Raw genomic sequence first — 22,619 nt, forward strand, 5'->3', positions numbered from 1 at the left:
AAATCCAATAGATTCTGTACCTTGAATGCGTGCGTGTTAACTGTTCATATTCAAGAGGTGTTCGATTGTCGGATGCACCCAAACAACTGCCGTTCATTACATTAATTGTCAATATCAACCGCCATCATTACCTGTGTTGTGTCTTGCGTGTGTGATCTTCAAATTAAAGCATCCATGCGGTGTTCGATCGTCGGATGTGCGCCAAAAAGTGCCGTTCATTGAAATTGCCATCTGAATCTCGGTCACCCTCCACTGCTCCTGTTCAGTCTCGGGCTAGGCCTATATCATGTTAAACTTGCCCCATCAGACGCCAACCTTCCAGTCACACTGCAGAGGATGCAATTTCCAGTCAGACTCGCATACTCGATGACCATAAACAAATCCCAGGGCCAAACATTTGACAAACTCGGAATATACCTCCCAGCCCCTGTGTTCTCCCATGGCCAACTATATGTTGCATTTTCACGTGCAAGAGGTTACTCCTATATATCTATCAAAGTGGACAATAATTCCTCACAAGGACTATTCAGCAACAAGACACTCACCCAAAATGTCATCTACAGGGAGGTCCTTTAGAAAACTAAGGACAGGCAACCATAGTGCATCACATCCCTAATGACACCCTCCCCAGCTTCCCATAACATCAACTATTATGCTTCATCCACCTTTTGCCACCCATTCAACTCCGTGCGGAGCACAGGTATATGCTAGTATATATATATATATATATATATATATATATATATATATATATATATATATATATGTATATATATGTATATATATATATATATATATATATATATATATATATATATATATATATATATATATATATATATATATATATATATATATATATATATATATATTTGTATACTCTATATATATTTGTATATTTGTATTTGTATATATATATTTGTATATATAAATATATATTTGTATACAACTCTAAAGCTGCACCTTAAATCCTGGAGAATGGTACCATCCCAGCCTAGGCTGGATGTTGGCAAGTTCAGGGATGAGAGAGTCGCTGAGGAGTTTGCAAACAGGCTGAGTGGACACTTGGGGGTCTGGGTGCTTTGGGGGGTCCTGAAGAGTTGTGGAGCGCCTTCAAGACCACTGTCCTTGATCTTGCCGGTGGATGCCTTGGAGCTCACCGCAGGGCAAAGAAGGATTTTGTCTCTCAAGGGACACTGGATACCATTGATCAGAGTCACAGGGCCAGGCTGAATGGCAGAGCTGAGCTGTTTAGAGAGCTGAGGCGTAAAACTGTACGTGCACTGAGGGTGGACAAGGAGGCCTATGTGCGAGGAATCTGTGAGGGGTAGAGCATCACCTGTGGACAGGTGATTCTCGTCTCACTTGCAGGGGAATTCGCGCATTGCGTTCATCCAAGCCCATCCCTCGGAGCACTGCAGTTGGAGCAGAGAGTGGTAGGCTCTTGACAGAGGAGTCTGAAGTGAAGGCCCGCTGGGCCGGTTACTTTGAGCGGTTGTACCAGGCTGATCCCCCAGCTGTCGAGTTGGACGTCAGGGGTGTTACAATCCCTGTTGCTGACCCTCGAATCAACTGTGGTCCACCTTCGCTTGTGGAAACACGGGCTGCGGTGAACCGGTTGAAACACGGTAAAGCTCCAGGGATCTGTGGCATCCATGCCGAACTTCTCAAGGCTGGTGGAAATGCTGCACTCGTGTCGTTGCATACAGTTTTGTGCTCTGCCTGGAACACAGGCATCATTCCAACTGATTGGAAGAGGGGCCTTGTTGTTCCTCTCTGGAAAGGGAAGGGTGATCGCCAAGATTGCAACAACTACCGAGGGGTGACACTGCTCTCAGTGCCGGGCAAGGTCTTTGCTCGGATAATTCTTGAAAGGGTTTTCCACCATCTGCTTGAGCACCAGCGTCCAGAGCAGTCAGGCTTTACACCAAAGAGGTGAATGATTGACCGTATCCTTTCTCTTTGTGTCCTCACCGAACGCAGACGAGAGTTTTGGCAGGGGCTGCTTGCAGCCTATGTTGATCTCTGTAAAGCGTTCGATTCAGTGAATCGGGATGTCCTCTGGAGGATTCTTGGTCTTCGTGGGGTGCCACCAAAACTGATCTATCTGATGTCTGAACTCTACTCTGGTACTGAGAGTGCTGTGAAGTGTGGTGGTACCATCTCTGACTTATTTCCAGTTGTTACTGGAGTTCGTCAGGGATGTGTACTGGCCCCCACACTTTTCAGCACTTTTATGGACTGGATTTTAGGGAGGATGTCGGGGAGATCAAGCTTCGGTGCATCGTTTGGGAATGTCAAAATCTTGGACCTTGATTTTGCAGATGATGCAGTCATCTTTGCGGAGACTTTAGACATCCTTTTGGGGCCCTCGAGATGCTGAATGAGGAGTCGGAGCTGCTGGGATTACGGGTTTCTTGGGTCAAAACTAAGATCCAGTCTTTTGGTGACATCTTGGATGCTGCTGTCCTGTCTGTGTCCGTTTGTGGTGAGGATGTTGAGGTCGTGGAGAGATTCACTTACCTTGGCAGTGATATTCATGTCTCTGCTGGGTATGAGTCAGAGGTCAATAGACGTCTGGGTCGGGCCTGGGGAGTCATGGATTCACTGGATCATGGGGTGTGGCGCTGCCGGTACCTGTGCGGGAGGCCGAAAGTCCGATTCTTCAGGTCCTTGGTACTTCCAGTCTTGCTCTATGGATGCGAGACTTGGACTCTGACCAAGGATCTGAGATGAAGACCAATTCCTTTGGTACCAGGTCTCTTCGGAGAATCCTTGGCTATTGCTGGTCGGATTTTTGTGTCCAACGAGCGGTTGCTGAGAGAGACTCGGATGAGATTTGTTACCTGCATAGTCCGTGAGCATCAGTTGCGGCTGTATGGACATGTGGCTCGTTTTCCTGACGCTGATCCTGCTCACCAGATTCTCTCAGTGGGGGAGTCTCGTGAGTGGAGGAGGCCAATGGGCCGACCACGTGCCTCGTGGTTGCAGCAGGTTGACCATCATCTCAAGGAGATGGGGATGGGCCTGGCATCTGCCTGGGGGATGGCCAGACGGAGGTCCCTGGAGTACCGGCAGAAAGTGGACGCAGCGACGCGCTGTTCTGGCACATGCTCCCATACCTGACCTGACCTGACCTGATTTCAAAAATGAATAAAAGAATGAGGGAACAGAATGAAACAGCTGATGTCTGTCATCATACTTACCTGCCCGGGAAGCAGAAATAAAAAAAACGAATGAGGTGGGACAATGAGATGGCTGATCAACTTCAACACAGACTTGCACAGGATGCAGCAATAGAAAGAATGAGGCAGGAGAATGAGATGGCTGATGAACTTCAACAGAAAGATGCACAAGATGGAGCAAGAAAAAGAATGATATGGGGGAATGTGATGGCTGATTAACTTCAACACCGCCTTGCGCAGAATGCTGAGCATCAAAGACTTTGGAGGGTAATGGGTGCTCAGCAAACATATACAACAGCATCCATAATGAATCGGACAAAAAATCCAAATCCATTGGGACCATGCTCTGTGCAGTGTTGGTGTTGCCTAAGCAGTCTCCTGGGCTAATGGGCACAATCCGAGATGGGTCACCACTCCAACACAGAATACTCAAATGGATCAATCATCCCAGCAAGCTGATACTCATTTCACTGACCTTGGAAGGATGAATGACAGGCTGAGTCATCCCCACCTGGTATTAATTCAACAGCCAAGCAGGATTTGAAATCAGGACCCTGGGATCCCAAATCCAACACCCTAACCATTAAGCCAACACCAGGCATATAATGAATCGAACATAGTATCTCGTTATGCTCTCCAAGAGCATAATTGCGTTCCTATGACCTCACCATGCATGTACTGTTTTGCGAAACATTTCACAAATGAATCAACAGGAACTGTAGATGGGTTTACACTTTGTTGTTCCAAGGAGAAAATCCAATTACCTCCACTATTTTGCATACCGACTCGACTGCAACAACTTTATCAAGGTAATGATGGAAAATATCGCAACTTCCAAGACAATATCCGAAGTTGCAATTTGGCTTTGCTCCAAACACAGCCATTCCAGATATCTGGGATTTATACACGAACTTTATTTAACATGTGTGCATGGACATGTAGTCACGTATGATGTGACGTGAATAAATTGCATACATTATACATCATTTCTCGATCTGATGAATTGCCAGCACCCATTTTTGGAAGATTATGTGTAACATCTAACTCAAGATGTCCAAATGTCAAACATTTCTATGCCCGTGACTTTCCCATGGGTGTATCAAATATCAAATAATGTGCAAATACAACTCCATGGGCGTTGAGAATCATTACAGCTGAAATGCGATAAGCTCGAGAATCTCTTAACCTGAACCGAATTTCAAAATTTTAAATTGCGGAATTGACATTAGCGGCAGATCTGATTGCTAAAAAAAAAAAAATAAAAAGTGTTCATTTCTACACCCACTCCCCTTTGCCTGCCTCTGGACACCCCTGGTTCAGTGGCCACCCTCTTTGGCTCACAGTACCTGTACAGGCTGCAATTGGGTATTCCTGTCTTGTTCATTTCGCCATGATCTTTCTTCTGTGGTGTGACTGAGGCCTTAAATAGGCAGTTAAGGATCTTCCATTTTTACGAATCCCCAAGTCACGTATTTCTTTTATTGTAAATAACATTGTGTAATTATTGGTCTTTCTGTTATTCTTCCCTCTCCCTTCTCCATTTAAGACAAACTCAACTCCGAGGTATTCGGCGCACTATATCGATCACTGGTTGAAAATAGCCATGCTGGCTATTAAATCATTTTAGAGGATAACTGGGTTTTGCGTGCTTGACGCCATTATCAGATTCATCTCGTCGCCTGCTAAAACCCACTGCTTGGGACTTAATTCTGACCACAATCCCAGGGAGACAAGTTACATGGGTGTGTCGCTTGATCAGCCCAGGGCAATCCAAATTGAGCTCGGTATAGGAGTACATAGGCCCATGATCCGGATCTTGCGCATCTGCACCGATTGGCCAACATGATTCCCACAACAATGTGTGTGATTTTGAGTATAATTGGTCATCTAATATACAAAGAAGAAAGTTTGTTTGTTTGTTTGTTTGTGTGTTTGTTCGTTTATGCATTCACACCCAGCAGGAACCAGTTCAACAATACGTTGCTTGGCCGCTTCTCTCCTCCCAAGGAAGGTCAAGGGCTGTGTTTGGATTTTTTTTTTAATTGAAATTTTTTTTAGAAAACCAGATAATTGGCCTTCTGGCCTCAATCGGATCTTGTGCTCATACATTGCCTGAATTTTTTTTTCCTGGAAGTGATCAAGTAATATGTATTATGAACATCGTATGTTGAGGTTGCAGTGATTTGTTGTCAACAACACAAATTTAATTATCATAGTGTTTACATGTGTGCCTGTTATTAAAAAGATTGCTTTACACAGGTTCATTATAACACCTTCATGTTCAGGCCTCGAGCATGTGTGCTGTTTACACACTGCCGTGATGGAGTAATATGTATTATATAGATCATATGTTGAGGTCATATCACGTATTCAAGCTAATAACAGAAACTGTGTATTCCCTTGGTACATTTCTCCCCTACCTCTAATCCTCTCCATCTCTGTACGATCCTTCGGGTGCTTTTTAAACTTTAATCTACTGCGTCACTGAGATCGGCATGGTCAGATGCCTGTCAGAGCACTTCTGAAACTCCCAAGGAAACGTTTATTTTAAGAAATATAATTATAAATATCAGCACATGCCACCAAAAAAGAATCCTGATGGGCAGAAACAAATCATATACAAAGAGAATGGCAGTAAACAAGTCACTTGAGACTGAAAAGCAGACACAGGCTCGGCTTGAGGATCAACATGCAAGACAAGTAGCCTCTGGGTCTGCTAAGATGATAGAGCAGACACAAGCTCGGGTTGAGGATCAACGTGCAAGACAAGTAGCCTCTGGGTCAGCTGAGACTACCAAGCAGACACAAGCTCGGGTTGAGGATCAACGTGAAATACAAGTAGCCTCTGGGTCAGCTGAGACTACCAAGCAGACACAAGCTCGGGTTGAGGATCAACGTGCAAGACAAGCAGCCTCCAGGGTAGCATATTGCACATCCTTAGAAGGTGAAGCATTTCGAGACAAGTCCAAGCACATTTTGCAACACCCAAGATTGGGAATTCATACAAAACCCTAAGGCAAACATTCCCCAATTTTTCATGCAGGAAATATTTAAATACATATTGCATTGAATGTTTTTTTTTAATGAAATGTATATAAATCCATTATGAAATGGAAGACCAACAAAGAACCCAAAGAAGTAAAGAGCAAAGATGGAGTCATCATGAGGAACTTGGATATGATTTGGGTTTCAGCTCCTACTCCATCACCCTCAAACCCATCCAGGTGCAGCCAAGTGAGCCTTACAGAAAAAAAATTTGCTCTAACGAGTGTCGTTCTAGTTTCATATGATTCACTGCTCTCTGTGATTGAAAGCTGAAATTTCACATGAAGTACATTTAGTTCTGTTTCTTGAATTTTGGGTACGTTCTTTTAAAAGGGTAACAGGTTTTAGTTGGTGAAAAATTTGCAAGACAGAAAAATAACTCAGAGGCTGAATAGATATAAATTTAATTCAAACTGGTGAAGAGATCCAGATATCCAGTGCACAGCAAGTAGATTGATTCCTGGATGAGCTGGACATAGCTCTCAGGAAGGGGTGAAGGAGACTGGACTTTATTCATTACAAAAAGGCGATTACAGGGCGACCTGATATATCAATGTTTGTGATAATGAAGGGTATAGAGGAAATATGTACGAAACAGCTTTTCATCAGAATATACAGCGAGAGGAACACGAGCCATTGCTTGAAAGTGAATAAGAGGAGAGTTGCGACAACAAGGAAACGTGTGTTTCACACAGAGGATAGTTAATGCATGGAACGTCTACCTGGTGCAGCGGCGGCAGCTTAAAAGGTGGAAGGGTTTAAACTGGAGTTGGGGAGGTACCTAGTAGCATTGAATATCGAGGGGTTACATGGATATTGTGGGGAATGGGTGGGTATAATGGACCGGATGTCCCCCTCCTGCATCTGGTTCTTTGTACTTGTTTATCTGATGCCGATCTTTGTTTATTTCTTACCTTTTTAGGGCTACAAGGATTTGCTGTACAGGTAAGACCACCAAAGTGTCCTTCAGATGCTTTATCGTGCCCCTTTCATATTACAAACACAAAGTGGTTGTTTTAAACACACCACTTAACTGCACTTCAACTGTTGAAAGAAATCAACAAAAATACCCCCATCTTGTTCCCACGATGATTTATTTCTCTTAATGTTGAAAAAAAATGATATGTACAATTTGAGCCACATTGTGCACTTTTATTCCCAGCTGCATTCCTCCTGGTACTTTTACATTCAGTGTTGTGACACACACACACACACACGCTTCATCAATTGTACAGTATCGGAGCTATTCCTAAAATACAATGTACATACTTATATAATTTAAAGGATTGCTGTAAATGATGTGACTTCCACAACATCCGATATTCAACTTGATTGAAGTTGTAAACCTCAAAACATAGTTCCCTTATCAAAAGTAAGAACCTTAACCCAGAAGCAATTGAATGGTTTCCTGACCGCACTGATCAACAGATGGGCAACCTCGAGGTTTTGAATTTTTATTTTAGCCCAGAACCTCTCCAAACAGTGGATCCACAACCTCGGTCATGGATCCACATCACTAGATTACCTACATCAGGAGATCCGCAAACTCAGTTACGTCCAGGCAGTCAGTCAATCCATCAATGCAACATCATTATTCAAACTTTATTCGCTAGAGGATTTAATTTATTGTCACATGTTTATAACTTCCATCACACATTCTATTATATGATAATACATTAAATCATGAACCTCTTACCTTAAATATAACACATATACCAACAATCCTGACCACCCCACTCACCTCTGGATCAAACTGTTATTCAAATATTCAGTTATTTATGAAAGGTTTTTTTTTTTTTTTAGATCCTCGTGGAGGATCTTGAAGTCTTACTCACGTTGTTGTTCTTGTGGACTTTTTTGTTTCACAGCGTACAGTTTTCATCGAAACTTCCTGAAACTTGGCGTATATATGAAAAAAATACCCTGCGCAGACAGTAACCATCTCTGATTTTGAAAATTCCTCCAAGAAAAAAAAGTTATGACGTCAAAATATCTCCGCTAATGGAAATCGCCTAAAATATTATCTCAAACAAGGCAAGCTTTTTGAATTCTGTTTGCGGGAATCAAACAGGGCATTAGCAGAGATGAATGACCGCATGAATTAGCAGAGATACATCACTATGATGTCATATCAATTTTTATGACGTCATTCCTATTTTTTAACATTTTTTGTTTCACAACCCAGAGTTTTCATCGGATCTTCGTGAAACTTGCCATGTATATGCAGAAAGCCTATGCGCAGGCAGTAACCATCTCCGATTTTGAAATTCTTCCTAGAAAAAAAAGTTGACGTCATAATATCGCCGCTAATGGAAATCGCCTGTACCATTATCTCCGAAACTAGGCAAGCTGCTTGAATTTTGTTTCCTGGAATCAAGTCGAGCATTAGCACAGATAATTTATCCCAAACCTGATACATCACACTGAAGTCATATTCGTTTTTATGACGTCATCATTAAGAGGACGAGGATCTTAGCTCATCCGAGCTGTTCTTTTTTACATGCTTCCTTGTCTCCAAGCAACCAGTGAAATGGGTTTGAAATATATGAGCATATACATTTTTTTTTTTTTTAAAATAACGTATTTATATAAATATCTTGTTAATAATGTTTTGACAATTCGTATTGTATTTCACTAATCCTATTTGGTGTCGTTTTATGATATTGTTACGGCTGTGGAAATTCACAGAGCACCATATGGGTCCTTAGATCAGTTATGCCGATAAGTCTGTGTTCAGATAGATTTCCCCACCGATGTCTAAGGGCTTTATTCGTGTGATCAGGGCTGTGATCTTTGAGTTAGCCGTTTTTCTTTTACTATCGTTATTTTGGACCAACCGCTTCACAACCACCACCTCCCCCACCAACATCGCTCTCATCAACCGCCTTCACACAACCACCTTAACCACAAACGCCCAACCACACCACCCTCATGACCACCACATAACGCCAGCCACGCGACCATTACAACAGCTACAGTAATCACCACCACGTTGCCACCTCAGCAGGGTTGCGAGAAGCCTGACATTCGTCGGGAGAGAACGGACGACGGCCACACCCCCCCCCCCCCCAACGAAAAACACGTGCGGAAGAGACGCGGGGAGGCAGTTATCAAACCAAAAGAGCCGAGCCGATCTCTCCTGGAATTCCCCCCCCTGCGCGCTGAGAAAGGGGGGGGGCGCCGTGGTTATAAAAGAGTGCGCTGAACGCACGGTCGAGGTCTGAGTTGGCGGTTGGTGAGGTGGTGAGAGAGTCTCTCTCCTGAGTCTCTCTGTCTGCGGTCAGAAAGTCTGGAGGTCTGGAGGTCGGAAAGTCTGGAGGTCTGCAGGTCATGGTCGCTCTCTCTCTGTCGGTTGGTCAGTCGCTCTCTTACTCGCGGTCGCTCTCTGAGTCGTCAGCTGTGGGAGGTTGTGGAGGCGTGTGTAAAGGAGGAGAGAGCACAGTGTAGCCAAGGCACGTGGCCTGCCAAGCCATGCCTTACCGTGGGCCGTGGAGACGGGACGTTGCGTGTCGCCCCAGTGAGGTGAAGGTAGCCAGCCCAGTCTCGCGGAGCCACTGCGGTCTACACTGCTCCGTGTCAATAAAGACCCCAAGGGGTCCAGTCTGCCCTTCGTCTGTCCTGGGGTTTTTCTTTGCTTTGGAATGAACGTTGTGGCGCCTTGTCCGCGAAGTAGAATTGTTAAGTGCATGTACATAATAAATAGATGGTCGTAGCTCTTTGTCTTGCTCGTGTTTTGTCCCTTACCCGCGTTTGCTTTAAATAACTGCATGTTTGTTTTGCATTGATTGCTATATGACTGCATATGTGTTGTGTGTTAAATAAATGTGCTTGTTTAAATGTATCCCGTTCGTTGCGTCCTTTCCCTTGATTGAACTGCCATATTGCCCTCGGAATATAGTTGTTTTTTAAATAGCCGGTAAAGTGATCGGGTCCAACGGGGCTCGCGATAACACCCCGCTCGGTTATCCCAAAACGGAGTGAGCTGCTTAAGCGGCTCGTTTCCCAGCGGCCCCGTTGAGGTCCAGTCTCTCGGTAGTCTGCCCACACGAATAATTAGGTATATCGACAATTCGGCGATTGACCTTGTCGCGCGCGGGTGGAATATTGACTAGGCTGTGGTGTGCTTAAAAACACACCCGTGGCTGGTTTCCGGCATTGATCCGGAAAGCCGCGACTGGATTGTCCGTTCGGTGGGCGAGACGCGGTCGTTCGCACGCCGGCGGGCAAGAATTCACAACGATATTAAAGAAAACTTGTTTGAATCTGCTAACCGTAGCCCCCTGTGTTAGCATACGTCCGACTTGTTTTAACCGATTGACAAGTTCAGCGCCATGTGTGGTTGCTCTGACAGTCCTAATTATTACCTCCACCACCAAACGTGGATGGTGGTTATGTTTTCACCCTTGTCTGTCTGTCTGTCTGTCTGTTTGTTTGTGAATAAAATATCCAAAGAAGTTATGGACGGATTTTGACAAAGTTTGGTGGAAAGCTTGGACATATGACAAGGAAGAATTGATTCGATTTTAGCGAATATCCGAATCTGGATCTGAGAATTTTTTAATGTGATTCATCACCATTGAGTGAGTAGGGGCTAGCTAAAATGACATATAGCACGATATCTCAAAAAGTTGACGGACAGATTCGGACAAAACTTGGTGAGCGGGTTGAGTATGTCACAGCAAATAATTGGTTCGATTTTGGCGAAGATCCGAATCCAGATCCAATAATTTTTAAAGTGATCTTTCACTCTTGATGTCCTGGAATTCTTCATGTTGCACCTCAGTTTCTCCAACTCTCTCTTGAGATACTTGTGGAACCACCCAGGACATGGGAGAGGCCCAATCATCTGAGGCATCACCACTGGAATCACTATCTGTGTCATGAAAACCCTCAGGAGGTTATTTCTCACATTTGCTAAATTTGTTCTCTTGGCCCTTTGGGATGTCACAAGTTCTAATGTCTGTCCTGTTTACTAAGTGACGCAATCCAGAGAGATCTGCAGGTTCCACCACACATACAGCCTTGTTTGTGTTCCTCCCTTAGTCCAAGTAAATGCGTTGGGGGAACTCCACACCTAAAGAGCCAGTCTCTGACAAGCACCTTTGCGGTTGTCCTGGCAGTTTGATCCTTTGTTTGTATTTTTGCCGGTTCTTGAGTGACAGCAGCGGTTCCTCTTCAGGGTCTTTGCCGACTTTCTCAAAGATAACTTTTCTGGTCGTTTTTGCCGTGTTTTTTTTTACTGTCATTTTATTATCTCTGTGTTTACTGTGTGTTTGAGCTCAGTCTTGTGTTAAAGCTTGTGCTACTTGTTGAGTTTTTGTCGTCTTTTCATATCGGGGTTTCCTTGAGGCCTTCCCTTATTCCCGTTTGTGTGCATGATCGTGTTTATTTGTATTTTCTCCGCTTTTCCCTCCACCCTCCTTCTATCCCTCTCAACTATACCCTCTATTTCATGTCTTAAAATATAAAAAAATACAACAATAAAAATGCCATTTCCCACGCATTATACCCCACGTAACCATGTGACTTCCTGTACCGACTCTTCTTATTACCCCTTCTGCTGATCTTCCATCTTCTACTTTTGCTGACCCACCTTCACCATTTATTTAGATCCTCGTGGAGGATCTCTAAGTCTTACTCACGTTGTTGTTCTTGTGGACTTTTTTGTTTCATAACCCAGAGTTTTCATCGGATCTTCGTGAAACTTGCCATGTATGTGCAGAAAGCCCACACGCAGGCAGTAACCATCTCCGATTTTGGAAATTCTTCCAAGAAAAAAAAGTTGACGTCATAATATTGCCGCTAATGGAAATCGCCTATACCATTATCTCTGAAACTAGGCAAGCCGTTTGAAATTTGTTTGCGGGAATCAAGCCTGGCATTAGCACAGATAATTATTTATCGCAAACCTGATACATCACAATGACGTCATATTCGTTTTTTTAGGACGTCATCATTAAGAGGACGAGGATCTTAGCTCATTTGAGCTTGTTTTATGCGGTACTTTATCAAGTCTCTCTTCTGAAGTCTAGGAATATGACATCTACTGCACTCTTCATGAACCCAATCATGAACATGCTCATATAACTCAAACAACTTTGTGAAACAACTCTATTCAAGCAAACCCCTGATGATTCTCTTTAATTAATTCAGAATTATCTTGATTGCCCTTCATCATTCAGGAAATTTGTTGACAATTACTTATTCACCACTGAAGTTAAGCTAACAAATCTCTAGTTACCCACGCCGAAGGATTCAGAGAGGGTATTGCATTTGGGTCCTTTTGTTTGTCTGTCTGTTTGGCCGCACAGAACTTTTGTGATTTTCTTCGCAACCGCTTGTCGGATTGAGACGAAATTCTCAGCGTTGGTGCGACTACTCAGGTAGAATGTTTTCTTGATAACTATGATGTCATAGGTCGCGTGGTGTGGCAGCCATATTGGAAAAACAGGAAAAAAAATTGGACATCTGTATCTCTGAAACTGCACCAAGGAAAAAATTGAAACGTTGCACATAGCAAGTACTCCTCGTGGGAAATAAGTGTGACATTTTTTATGACATCATAGGTGCCCTCATTATGACATCATAATTGCATATGTAGAACACCACATCCATTCAGTATGAAAAATTTTGAGGGTTATCTGGGGATAAAATGGTCTACAGAAAAAAAAAAAAAATTCATGATGTCATCGGTCACGTGATTCGGCAGCCAGATTGTCTGTTTGTTTTTAAAAAAAACTTTCAAAAATCTTCTTCTCTGAAGTAGCTGAACAGATTGAAGTGAAACTTTACACGTATGACTGCCTGTCCATGAGGAACAAAAGTTCACACATATGATGTCATTGGTCACATGGTTTGGCAGCCATATTGGATTTACCCAAAAACCTACAAAAATACACCACTCAAAAGGAGTCCTGGCGAAGGTTTGTAATCTCTGATTGCTCTTTTTATTGTTCTCCAATGCTTTCCCTCAATTCCATCTTAAATCATAGTAATATCCATATTTTAACTTTAAATTATTTTCAGGTGGGTGATCCCCCAACATTTCACCTTTTGGCTACATGTAAATTAAAATTATTCCACAGTTGATTTTTCAATGCATTGGTCAAAATGATTTTTTCAGCTTATTCTAATTATTCGTTTTTAATGTACTTAAGATTTTTGTGGATAATTTTTTATATTATTTATTTCATTACCTTATCTTCATTGTCTACCTTCACTTTACTTCCTTGTTGTTTGAAAGCTTCTCTTTTCCCTATCCAGACTGGAGTCCACGTCACATTTTACAACCACAGAGCCTGCACCACCCAGATTGCTGGATTTCCCAGTGGAGGAGCAGAATGTGGACTCCCTCATCCAGCTCAATGACAATCTTCTGAAAGAGATCCAGAGTAAGTGATTCAATCAGACAAGATTCAGAGAAAATAAATGTATTTTGGAAATTTAAAATGAAGTTTATCAGATTGGTACAACAAAGACTAAGTTATAAAACCAGGACAAGTACAACTGGAACAGGTTGGGAATAACCAATATATGAGAGTATCTATCTTGGGAGTGAGCAAGGGCTTTTGGAAGAGATGAAAGTTGGAGTAGAGGAAGTGAAGAAACAGCTTGAAAGATTAAGGGATGGCAAAGCTCCAGGACTGGATTATATGCATCCAAGAGTATTGAGCGAGGTGGCAGAGCAAATAAACATGTGGTGTTGGCAGATATCTTTAAAGCTCATTGGAGTCAGGAGAGGTATCAGGGGATTGGAAAGTACCAAGTATCATGTTTAACAAATTATTGGAGTTCTATGAGAGTTTCTGATTGGGTGGAGTTTACTGGATGTAGTGTAATTAGACATTCAGAAGGCATTTGATACGTCACCACAAAGGAGGTTGTTAGCTCAGTTGTGGGCTTGCAGAGTGACTGTGTGGGTAACTAACTGGATTAGAACCTGGCTTCATGATAGGAAGCAAAGAGTGGTTGTGGGTGGGAGGATGTCTGGCTGGGAGGGTGTAAGTGGTGGGATACTTCAGGGATCAGTACTAGGACCATTATTATTATTATTATTCATAATTTACATCAACGATTTGGACAGTGGGGTTCAGAGTCAGCTTCCTAAATTTGCAGATAACACAAAGCTTGGAGGTAAGGTAGAAAGCAGAGATTGAGGTGAAACCAAGTATGGTTTCTGTCTGGGTATCATATATGGTGGAGGCAGTTCAATGTGTGGGGAAGACCACAATTCTCTCGATGTAAATGTGTGTCATATTGTGTCACTCAGCAGTCGCCAGCATTCACATGCAGGGTGAGGCATCAGTGAGTATGTTCTATCCGTTTTAAATTCTGAGCATCAAGCGAGGAAGCAGCACGTACCATTTTTAAAAGTGGTATGACTCGGCTGGGGTTTGCACCGACCTCCCAGACTTAGAGTAGACGCTCTGACCATTACTCCACCGAAGCCTTGAAACATTAATTTCCTGATTATTATTATTTATTTTTTTTGTAAAGGAATATTTTCACTGAGCAATTGTCTTGCACCAAGGATTGTCCCATTCAGCTGGTACAGTGCAATCAGGCTGCTGAAATCAATCCAAAGGAAGAAGAAAATATTGATGTGATCTATTTACCAAAGAACAGTAGCTGGGAAGATGTTACATCTCATCGAGCAACAGAAGCTTATTACAGAGCGATGTGTGAAGCCAGAAGCATTCCAGGGCCGAGGGTGGCTGTCACAAAGCACCGGCTTGAATGAAAATACTGAGTATCTGAAATAGTAGCTGTATCTGAAGGTAAGTATTTGAAATGTAAGTATCTGAATCTGAAAGTATCTGAAACGTAATTATCTGAAATTTACATCTATGTAATTATTTGAAATATAAGTACCAAGGCAAGTATCTGAAATGAGAGAGAAAGTAGCCCGGAGTGATATCGGTGAAGCAGAGCACAGAATATCCCGATGCTTGGTGAAATGGGGCTGGCAGGGCGACCTAGAGGTACACGCACTCACCTCTAAGCTGTCTCGCCTGGGTTTGAATCTTGATCCAGCTATAAATTGTCATCCCAGTGTTTCATGGGCAAGGTGATTCATCATCGTGCGTTTGCCGTCCCTTGAATGGATGTTAAACAGGGCGTCCTGTCTGCTGGCATTAGGTGGTGTTCGTTGAAAAAAATCCCATGGTGCCCTTCGAGGGTAGACGAGCTATCGCTGGCACCCTGTCCAAATTACAACTTCCTTCCCTAACCTTAGTCAAACGTCAGGCCTGGCCAGCTGTTTCGTGAAAGATTTGAGCCAAACTCTTTCCCCTTACCCCTCTCCACCCTTGTAGTGGGGAAACTTAGCTTAACAATTGTGCATTTTGTGAGGAAAGCACCAAATTTGGCACACTAGTAGCCTAACATATTATGAACAGATTTGGATATTGGGCCATCTCAAAATTTTTGATGGCAGTGGAAAATGGCTGCCACAGCCATCGGCGGCTGAATTTGAGATAGCCCAATATCCAAATCTGTTCATAATATGTTAGGCTACTAGTGTGCCAAATTTGGTGCTTTCCTCAAAAAATGCACAATTGTTATGCTATATTTAGCCATACCGGCCAACATGCAAGAACATGGGAATAATTGTGGTAGTTAAAAAGAAGAAGCTGGCTGATGCAGGCGATGTTAGAGAGCTTCAAAGAACAGGGAAGATGTCCTCGAGCAAATTATAGGGTGAATAGAGCAGAATCTTTGTGAAGTACATACACCATGTTGTCTTATCATAAATCCGTCGGCGAAGCAATGGTTAAAAAGCGATGATGCCTGGTGTCCTATAAAATTTATCGGATATTTTTTAATATTTTGGTATATATTTAAAATAAAAAATCGAAACATATAAATACACACACACACACACACACACACACACACACACACACACACACACACACACACACACACACACACACACACACACACACACACACACACACACACACACACATATATACATATATATATATATATATATATATATATATATATATATATATATATATATATATACTAATAAAAGGCAATGTGTGTTTGTGTCAGTGTATCTCCTCCATAACTCCAAAACTATAAAACTGAGCAGCCTGAAACTTTGCAAGCATACTAAGAAAACTCCAAGAATGAAATTTGTGTGTTTGGGTTCATTAAAACACCCCTTTCGAAGAAAATTAATGGCCTCATTTAATAATACCCTTCATCAAGCGATCCTCGGCCACCTCGCTGTCTGCGTCTTGGGGTGTTTCATCATAGCTACGAATCGTTGTGTACATCGCTTTTGTAAGTGCTATAGTTTTCAAATTTAGGAGCTTGGAGCGATTTCATACATTATATGAGACGACGTTCCACGATCTATTCTCACGGACTAATTAAAGGATATCGTCGAAATATTATTTCACTTTTTAGGATCGGATATCGTCCGGACTAAAGAAGTGTCGAAATCTGTTGTGAAATGTGATAATTTAAAGAAATAACGAGTCTTATAACTCACCCGATACACCTATTTACATTAAGCAAACAAGGCTATGTTCCATACATACACAAGAAAATGTGTCATTTCCAAAGCATTAAACTTCTCTTTTTCTCCTGTTTGGAGAATTATATCGAGTAAACAAAAACTTAGGAACATAACAAAATTAACCAGCTTCATTGAGCTATATGATTTAATGCATTCACTGCTACACCTGACGTGTCCTGTCGCCCAGAGGGGCTCTTCAGGGAATCAAAGCAAATCTGGTATAAAAAAACAGACGTTTTTTGAAAAATAATAAAACATTTGCGCGGACCTCCAACCAATGTACCACGTGACACGTACACAGACGAGCAGGCAAAACAGTGGATTTTCTGCAATGTTTATTTCAGGGAACCAGCTTCATTGAGCAATACGATTTAATGCCTTCACTCGAATGCCTGTTCATCATTGCTACGAATCGTTGTGTACATCGCTTTTGTAAGTACTATACTTTTCAAATCAGGGAGTTTGGAGCGATTTCATGCATTACGAGACGATTTTCCATGATCGACTTTCACGAACTAGTTAAAGTATATCATCGAAATATTATTTCGCTTTTTAGGATCGGATATCGTCCGGACTGAATAAGTGTCGAAAATGTCCGTCCAGGAATAGTTTGCGGTAAATAAATAAATAATTGGAGGCGGTGTGTCGGTCGTGGAATCGTTTAAGGTAAATAAATAAATAATTGGAGGTGGTGTGTCGGTCGTGGAATCGTTTAAGGTAAATCTATAGTCTATATAAATTAAAGGCAGTGTGTCCGTGTCTGTGTCTGTCTACATATGGGGGTTCAGAATGTGGAATGGAGTCCTCCCAGGGCGGGCTCAAAGTAGCCACCTTCATTTCGGTCAGGGGGTCACGATTCATGGACCAAGCTGAAGTTTTTTTTTATATGTGGGTTTCAAAAGGTGCAACAAATCCCTCTCAGGTCTTGAACTATCCACCGGTGTGTGTGTGTGTGTGTGTGTGTGTGTGTGTGTGTGTGTGTGTGTGTGTGTGTGTGTGTGTCACGCACCCTCCCTCCCACAGTGAATAGCAATGTTTGGTGAGGTGTCGATCTCTCCACCTCCCCCCAAAATTCCTCTTGCCCCTCTCACCCTACACCTCCCTCCTCTCTCTCTCCCTCCCTCTTTCTCCCCCCTCCCCCCTACATTATTGACCCATCAGCGAAGCGACGGGTTGTATTGTATATATTCATAGATACACTTCAAAAACGAACAAATTACTGAACCAAAGCCAACCAATTTTTTTCACATTGCCTTGGGGTACATACACCATGGATTGTTTCTGTTTGGGCGGCATATCTGGGGGAAGGAGTTCAGGGTGGGGGGAAGACCACAATTCTTTTATCTTTGTAGATGTGTATCATATAGCGCCACCTGGTGGTTCCCAGTATTACAAATATAATCATTCTGCAAAACGTAAAATAACTGGAAGAGCACTCAGTGGAGCACACATCTCCGTCATGCGGAACAGTTTACATTTTGTATCCCACTAATAGGCTGCATCTACCTCCAGATCTTAATCAAAATCTTATCGGCTTGTTCCGTCACCTAACCAACTCATCCACCAAGTTTTATCATAACCCGTCCACAACTTTTTGTTAACATTGCACTATATATTGTTTTTGGCCCTATTTCTCAATTGTGAAGAAACACTGAAAAATTACAGTGTCTTCACCTGGATCTTCTGGATTAAAAAATAAAATATCTGGATCTTTACCAAAATCAAATCGATGTGTTATCGTCACACACCTTACCTGTCCACCAAATTTCATCCAAATCCATCCGTAACGTTTTCAAACAGATATCCTACTCACAAACAGACAGACAAACAGGAGTGAATACATAACCTCCATACACTTTTGGTGGTGAAGGTTCATATAAAATATATAATTCACCAATGAAGAAAGTACCAACAACTTTCTTAATATGCGTTATGGCGATCTGATGTATGAAAAATAATGAGTGAGAAATAAATTCAAAAATTTTCAAACCGTTTACTTTCATTCATTTTATGTGGAGGTGTGATGTAACCAAGTTTGAATGTAAAATGTATATTTATGTTTTGCTTCATCTATATTTATGCTCCACCCATGTGTGACATAATCTCCGCTGTAGAGCGTGAGCGCGCTCTGCCTTCGTCTGGCGGGGCATGTGGTTTTGTAGAAAAGGAACGGTGTTTTTCCCCCCGACGCTGTTCTTGTGATTTAAACCTTTACAAGTGTTGGTTAAACTGCTCCAAGCAAATGTTAGGGTGAGTAGAACAGCATGTTTGTGAAGTACCTTGTCTTTTGAGTCAATCCGTCAGCGAAGCGACGGGTTCACATGCCTACTCAAATATAAAACATCATGTTCATTTTGACTTTTTGTGTTTTCAACGAGCAAACCTCATGTATTTCTTAGTTTATAGATGTTCCAAGATTTTTAATTCGCTCAAATATTGTCATCATTAGTCTTGCCCTGTCGGGGTTGCCAGACTCTTGAAACGTGTGTGTGTGTGTGTGTGTGTGTGTGTCCGCGGCTATATATTTTCACTTTAAAATTTTTTGCTCTGCAACCACTTGTCCGATCTATGCAAAACTTTAAACATAGGAGGGACTCCCCACGTAGACCGGGTGTAGTGGAGTGCGCCTGTAATCCGGCTACTCGGAGGCTTGGGTTGGAGGATCGCTTGAGGACGGGAGCTCTGCGCTGGGCCGCGCTATGAGAGGGTGTAGGGCAGCCTGGAATCATGGCAAAACCCAATCCTTAACCCTGTGTCGTAAGAGGCGACCAGGGTTGCATCAGGAAGGGAATCCGGCGTAAAACCTATGCCAAATCAGTATGCGGATCATAACGGATGATCCACTGTGGCGACCCCTAACGGGAGCAGCCGAAAGACAAACAACAACAGGGACCCCCCACGTAGAATATTTTATTGATAACTCGGACATCATTTGTCACATGGTATGGCAGCCATATTGGATTAAAGAAAAAAAATTGGACATCATTTTCTCTGTTGGACATCACACCTCATGCTCGCTTTTTGCTTCCTCCATGCCCTTCCCCCCTCCTTGCTTCCTTCCAAAAATGACATGTATGGAAAAGGACACAGTGTGGCATAATATGGGATTTTGAACTGGGATCTCAGCATTTGAAAAACATTGGCACACCGGAACACCAAACCGGACATCCCATAACCAACTGCAGGAGTGCAAGACAATATGACCAATCTTTTGTGATGATAAGATAAAGTATATTTTAAGAATCACAAAATAATTTTAATTTTACGATTTGTTTGTTTGTTCATTAATTTCCACAGAAGAGTTGGTGAAGCAGGTGGAAATTGCAGACTTGGAGTTCAGCACCCTAAAACATCTTTGTAAGTGAAGAGGATGGTGGAAGAGAGGGTGGTAAACATGGTGGAAATGAGGAAGAATGAGGTTTGATAAGGGAGGATAAATGAAATAATTCTCATCTGCATCTTTCTTTCTTTGTTTCTCCTCTTCCTTCTTTCCACTTTTCCATCTCCATCTCTTGTTTATCTTATTTATTCCTTTCATTCATCCTTTGTCCCATGTCATGATTGCTATCATTTCTCTGTTTCAAGCGTTGTATCTTCTACCGTTTTCATCAGTATGGCAAAACACTGGATGTAGTTATGAATATCTGAATTCAAACATGAAGGTACCACCAATGACCACTGATGCCCAGCAGGCAAGGTTCAGGGAGAACAGTTCAAACAGCAGGAGCACCCCCCATACATGGACTTGATGAGGAGCCAAAAACACTCAGGATTTCTTTATCTTTTAGAATCTTCTAATTAATGTAAACCTTCAATGGGATGTCCAAAAGTGTTTGACCTATAAGTGAAAGATAAACTAGATCATCCGTGACCCTTAAATCACTGTTTGAAATGGTAGATAGATGCACTCTACCTCAGGTGTGAAAACAATTCTGTCCCTGGTTAATTTGTATTCTTCATGATTTGCAGGGTAGCTCAGGTGGTGTTGTACTCAATATGGAGCGGACTAGTCTGAGTTAAAAACCAAACAAGCTTCAGCAACTGAAATGAGTTACCACGATGGTCCAGTAAGCACCAGGAGGTTGTGAAGATTAAAGGTCCATGTTATCTTTCAAAAAGACTAGACCATTGTGAGCTGCTCCCCAAACCAAATTTTTATCTTGATCATGGAGACATTAATATAACAATAATAATAATAATAATAATAATAATAATAATAATAGCGAGAAGGGCACTCATAAGAGCACATACCTCCGTTACGCAATGCCTGATTCACAAGAACATATCGGGCCCAATACATTTTTTAAATATTATGCTATATAATCGTTTTTGGCCCTATAGCTCAATGGTAAAGAATCACTTTGAAAATTAAATAATTCTCGTATCCGGATCCGGATTCAGATCTTCAAAAAAATCTAATTAAGTCGTCCTTGTCGCACACCCAACATGTCTACCAAATTTTGGCTGAAACCATCCACAACTTTTTGAAATATCATGTTATAAATAGTTTTTGGCCCTGTATCTCAATGGTGAAGAATCAGTTGAAAAATTCTAGTATCTGGATCCGGATTTGGAGCGTCACAAAAATCGCATCAGTTCGTTCTTGTCACACACCCAACCTGTCCACCAAATTTCATCCGAATCTGTCTGTAACATTTTGAAATATCGTGCACACAGATAGACAAACAAACAAGAAAAAGGCGTCATGCAGAGCACGACACTTGCAAAATCCACCCCACTCTCCAAAGGTTGCCATGGATACATCAAATTGTCCATTTCATTAAGATTAAAATTGATAATCATAATCAATGCTCAGGTCAATCGGATGAATATCTATTATTTTTCATTGATTTTTTTTTAATTTTAAATCAAATTGATGATTTTAGAAGTTTGACCTTGAGTTGACCTTTGACCTTTTGACCTCAAAATAGTTGCTTTCCCAATTCAGTGAAGTACTATGCAAAGCCTGTTCAACTTTCAAAATTCATAGGATGTAAATTGATGATTTTTTTCGTTGAAAATTGATGATTTTTAGAAGTTTGACCTTGAGATGTCAGAAAAATAGTTGGTTTCCTAATTCTGTAATGCACTACGAAATTGCTGTTTAATTTTCAAGTCAATCGGATGAAAAATGACGATTTTTCAGATAAAAATTGATTTTAGAAGTTTGACCTTCTGACCTCAAAAATAGTTGGCATCCCAATTCAGTGATGCAATATGCAAATGTTGTTCAATTTTCAAGTCAATCGGATGAAAAATGACGATTTTAGAAACTCGACCTCAAGATGACTTTTTACCTCAAAATCAATACGCTTCTCAGATGAGACTACCTCTACAACTTGGTAAAGTTTCATGGTGATCGGTTTGGAACTACAACCTGTAGGCGATAAACAGACAGACAGAATTACAAAATTGACTGACCAATATACTGTCACCTGGTGTTGGCTTAATGGTTAGAGTGGCGGGCTTTGGATCCTCGGGTCCTGAGTTCAAATCCTGCTCAGCTGTTGAATTATTACCAGGTGGGGTTAACTCGGCCTGTCATCCTTCCTCGGTCGGCAAAATGAGTGCCAGCTTGCTGGTATACTGTGTCGGAGTGGCGACCCGTCCAGGATTGTGCCCAATAGCCAAGAAGACTGCTTAGGCAGCACCAACACTCTGCACAGAGTATGGTCCCAATCTCCTCCAAGTATACTGTATTTGGAAAAATCTTCCATTTTTTAAGTAATAAACAGACAAACAGGGAGGATAAATACCTGTGAGTGAGTTGACATAAAAAGTGGTCTTTCATCTACAGCTGCACAAGAAGACCCTCTAAATCATTTGGCCAGACCATCTGAGCAAGTCAGAGGTGG

At 41.9% G+C, this 22,619-nt stretch overlaps 2 protein-coding genes across 4 annotated transcripts in view; one reads left to right on the forward strand and one right to left on the reverse strand.

The window, feature by feature from the left end:
- Window positions 1–22,619, reverse strand: part of LOC147033431 (uncharacterized) — a 319,898-nt gene that overhangs the window by 181,100 nt on the left and 116,179 nt on the right. The gene's annotated exons all lie outside the window — the stretch shown is intronic.
- LOC147033437 (E3 ubiquitin/ISG15 ligase TRIM25-like) overlaps window positions 1–22,619 on the forward strand; it is a 73,720-nt gene that overhangs the window by 14,206 nt on the left and 36,895 nt on the right. Inside the window, exons 5-7 of one of the 2 annotated variants that reach the window (XM_085871625.1) lie at window positions 7,153–7,175; window positions 13,494–13,621; window positions 20,062–20,121. In XM_085871625.1, the coding sequence (XP_085727751.1) occupies window positions 7,153–7,175; window positions 13,494–13,621; window positions 20,062–20,121 (211 nt within the window). The remainder of the gene's footprint in view (window positions 1–7,152; window positions 7,176–13,493; window positions 13,622–20,061; window positions 20,122–22,619) is intronic. The other variant, XM_085871626.1, reaches the window with a different exon arrangement.

The sequence above is a fragment of the Eptatretus burgeri genome, chromosome 2 (genome assembly GCF_056783735.1).
Source record: "Eptatretus burgeri isolate ZD-2024b chromosome 2, Ebu_testis_v1, whole genome shotgun sequence".
Lineage (NCBI taxonomy): Eukaryota > Metazoa > Chordata > Myxini > Myxiniformes > Myxinidae > Eptatretus > Eptatretus burgeri.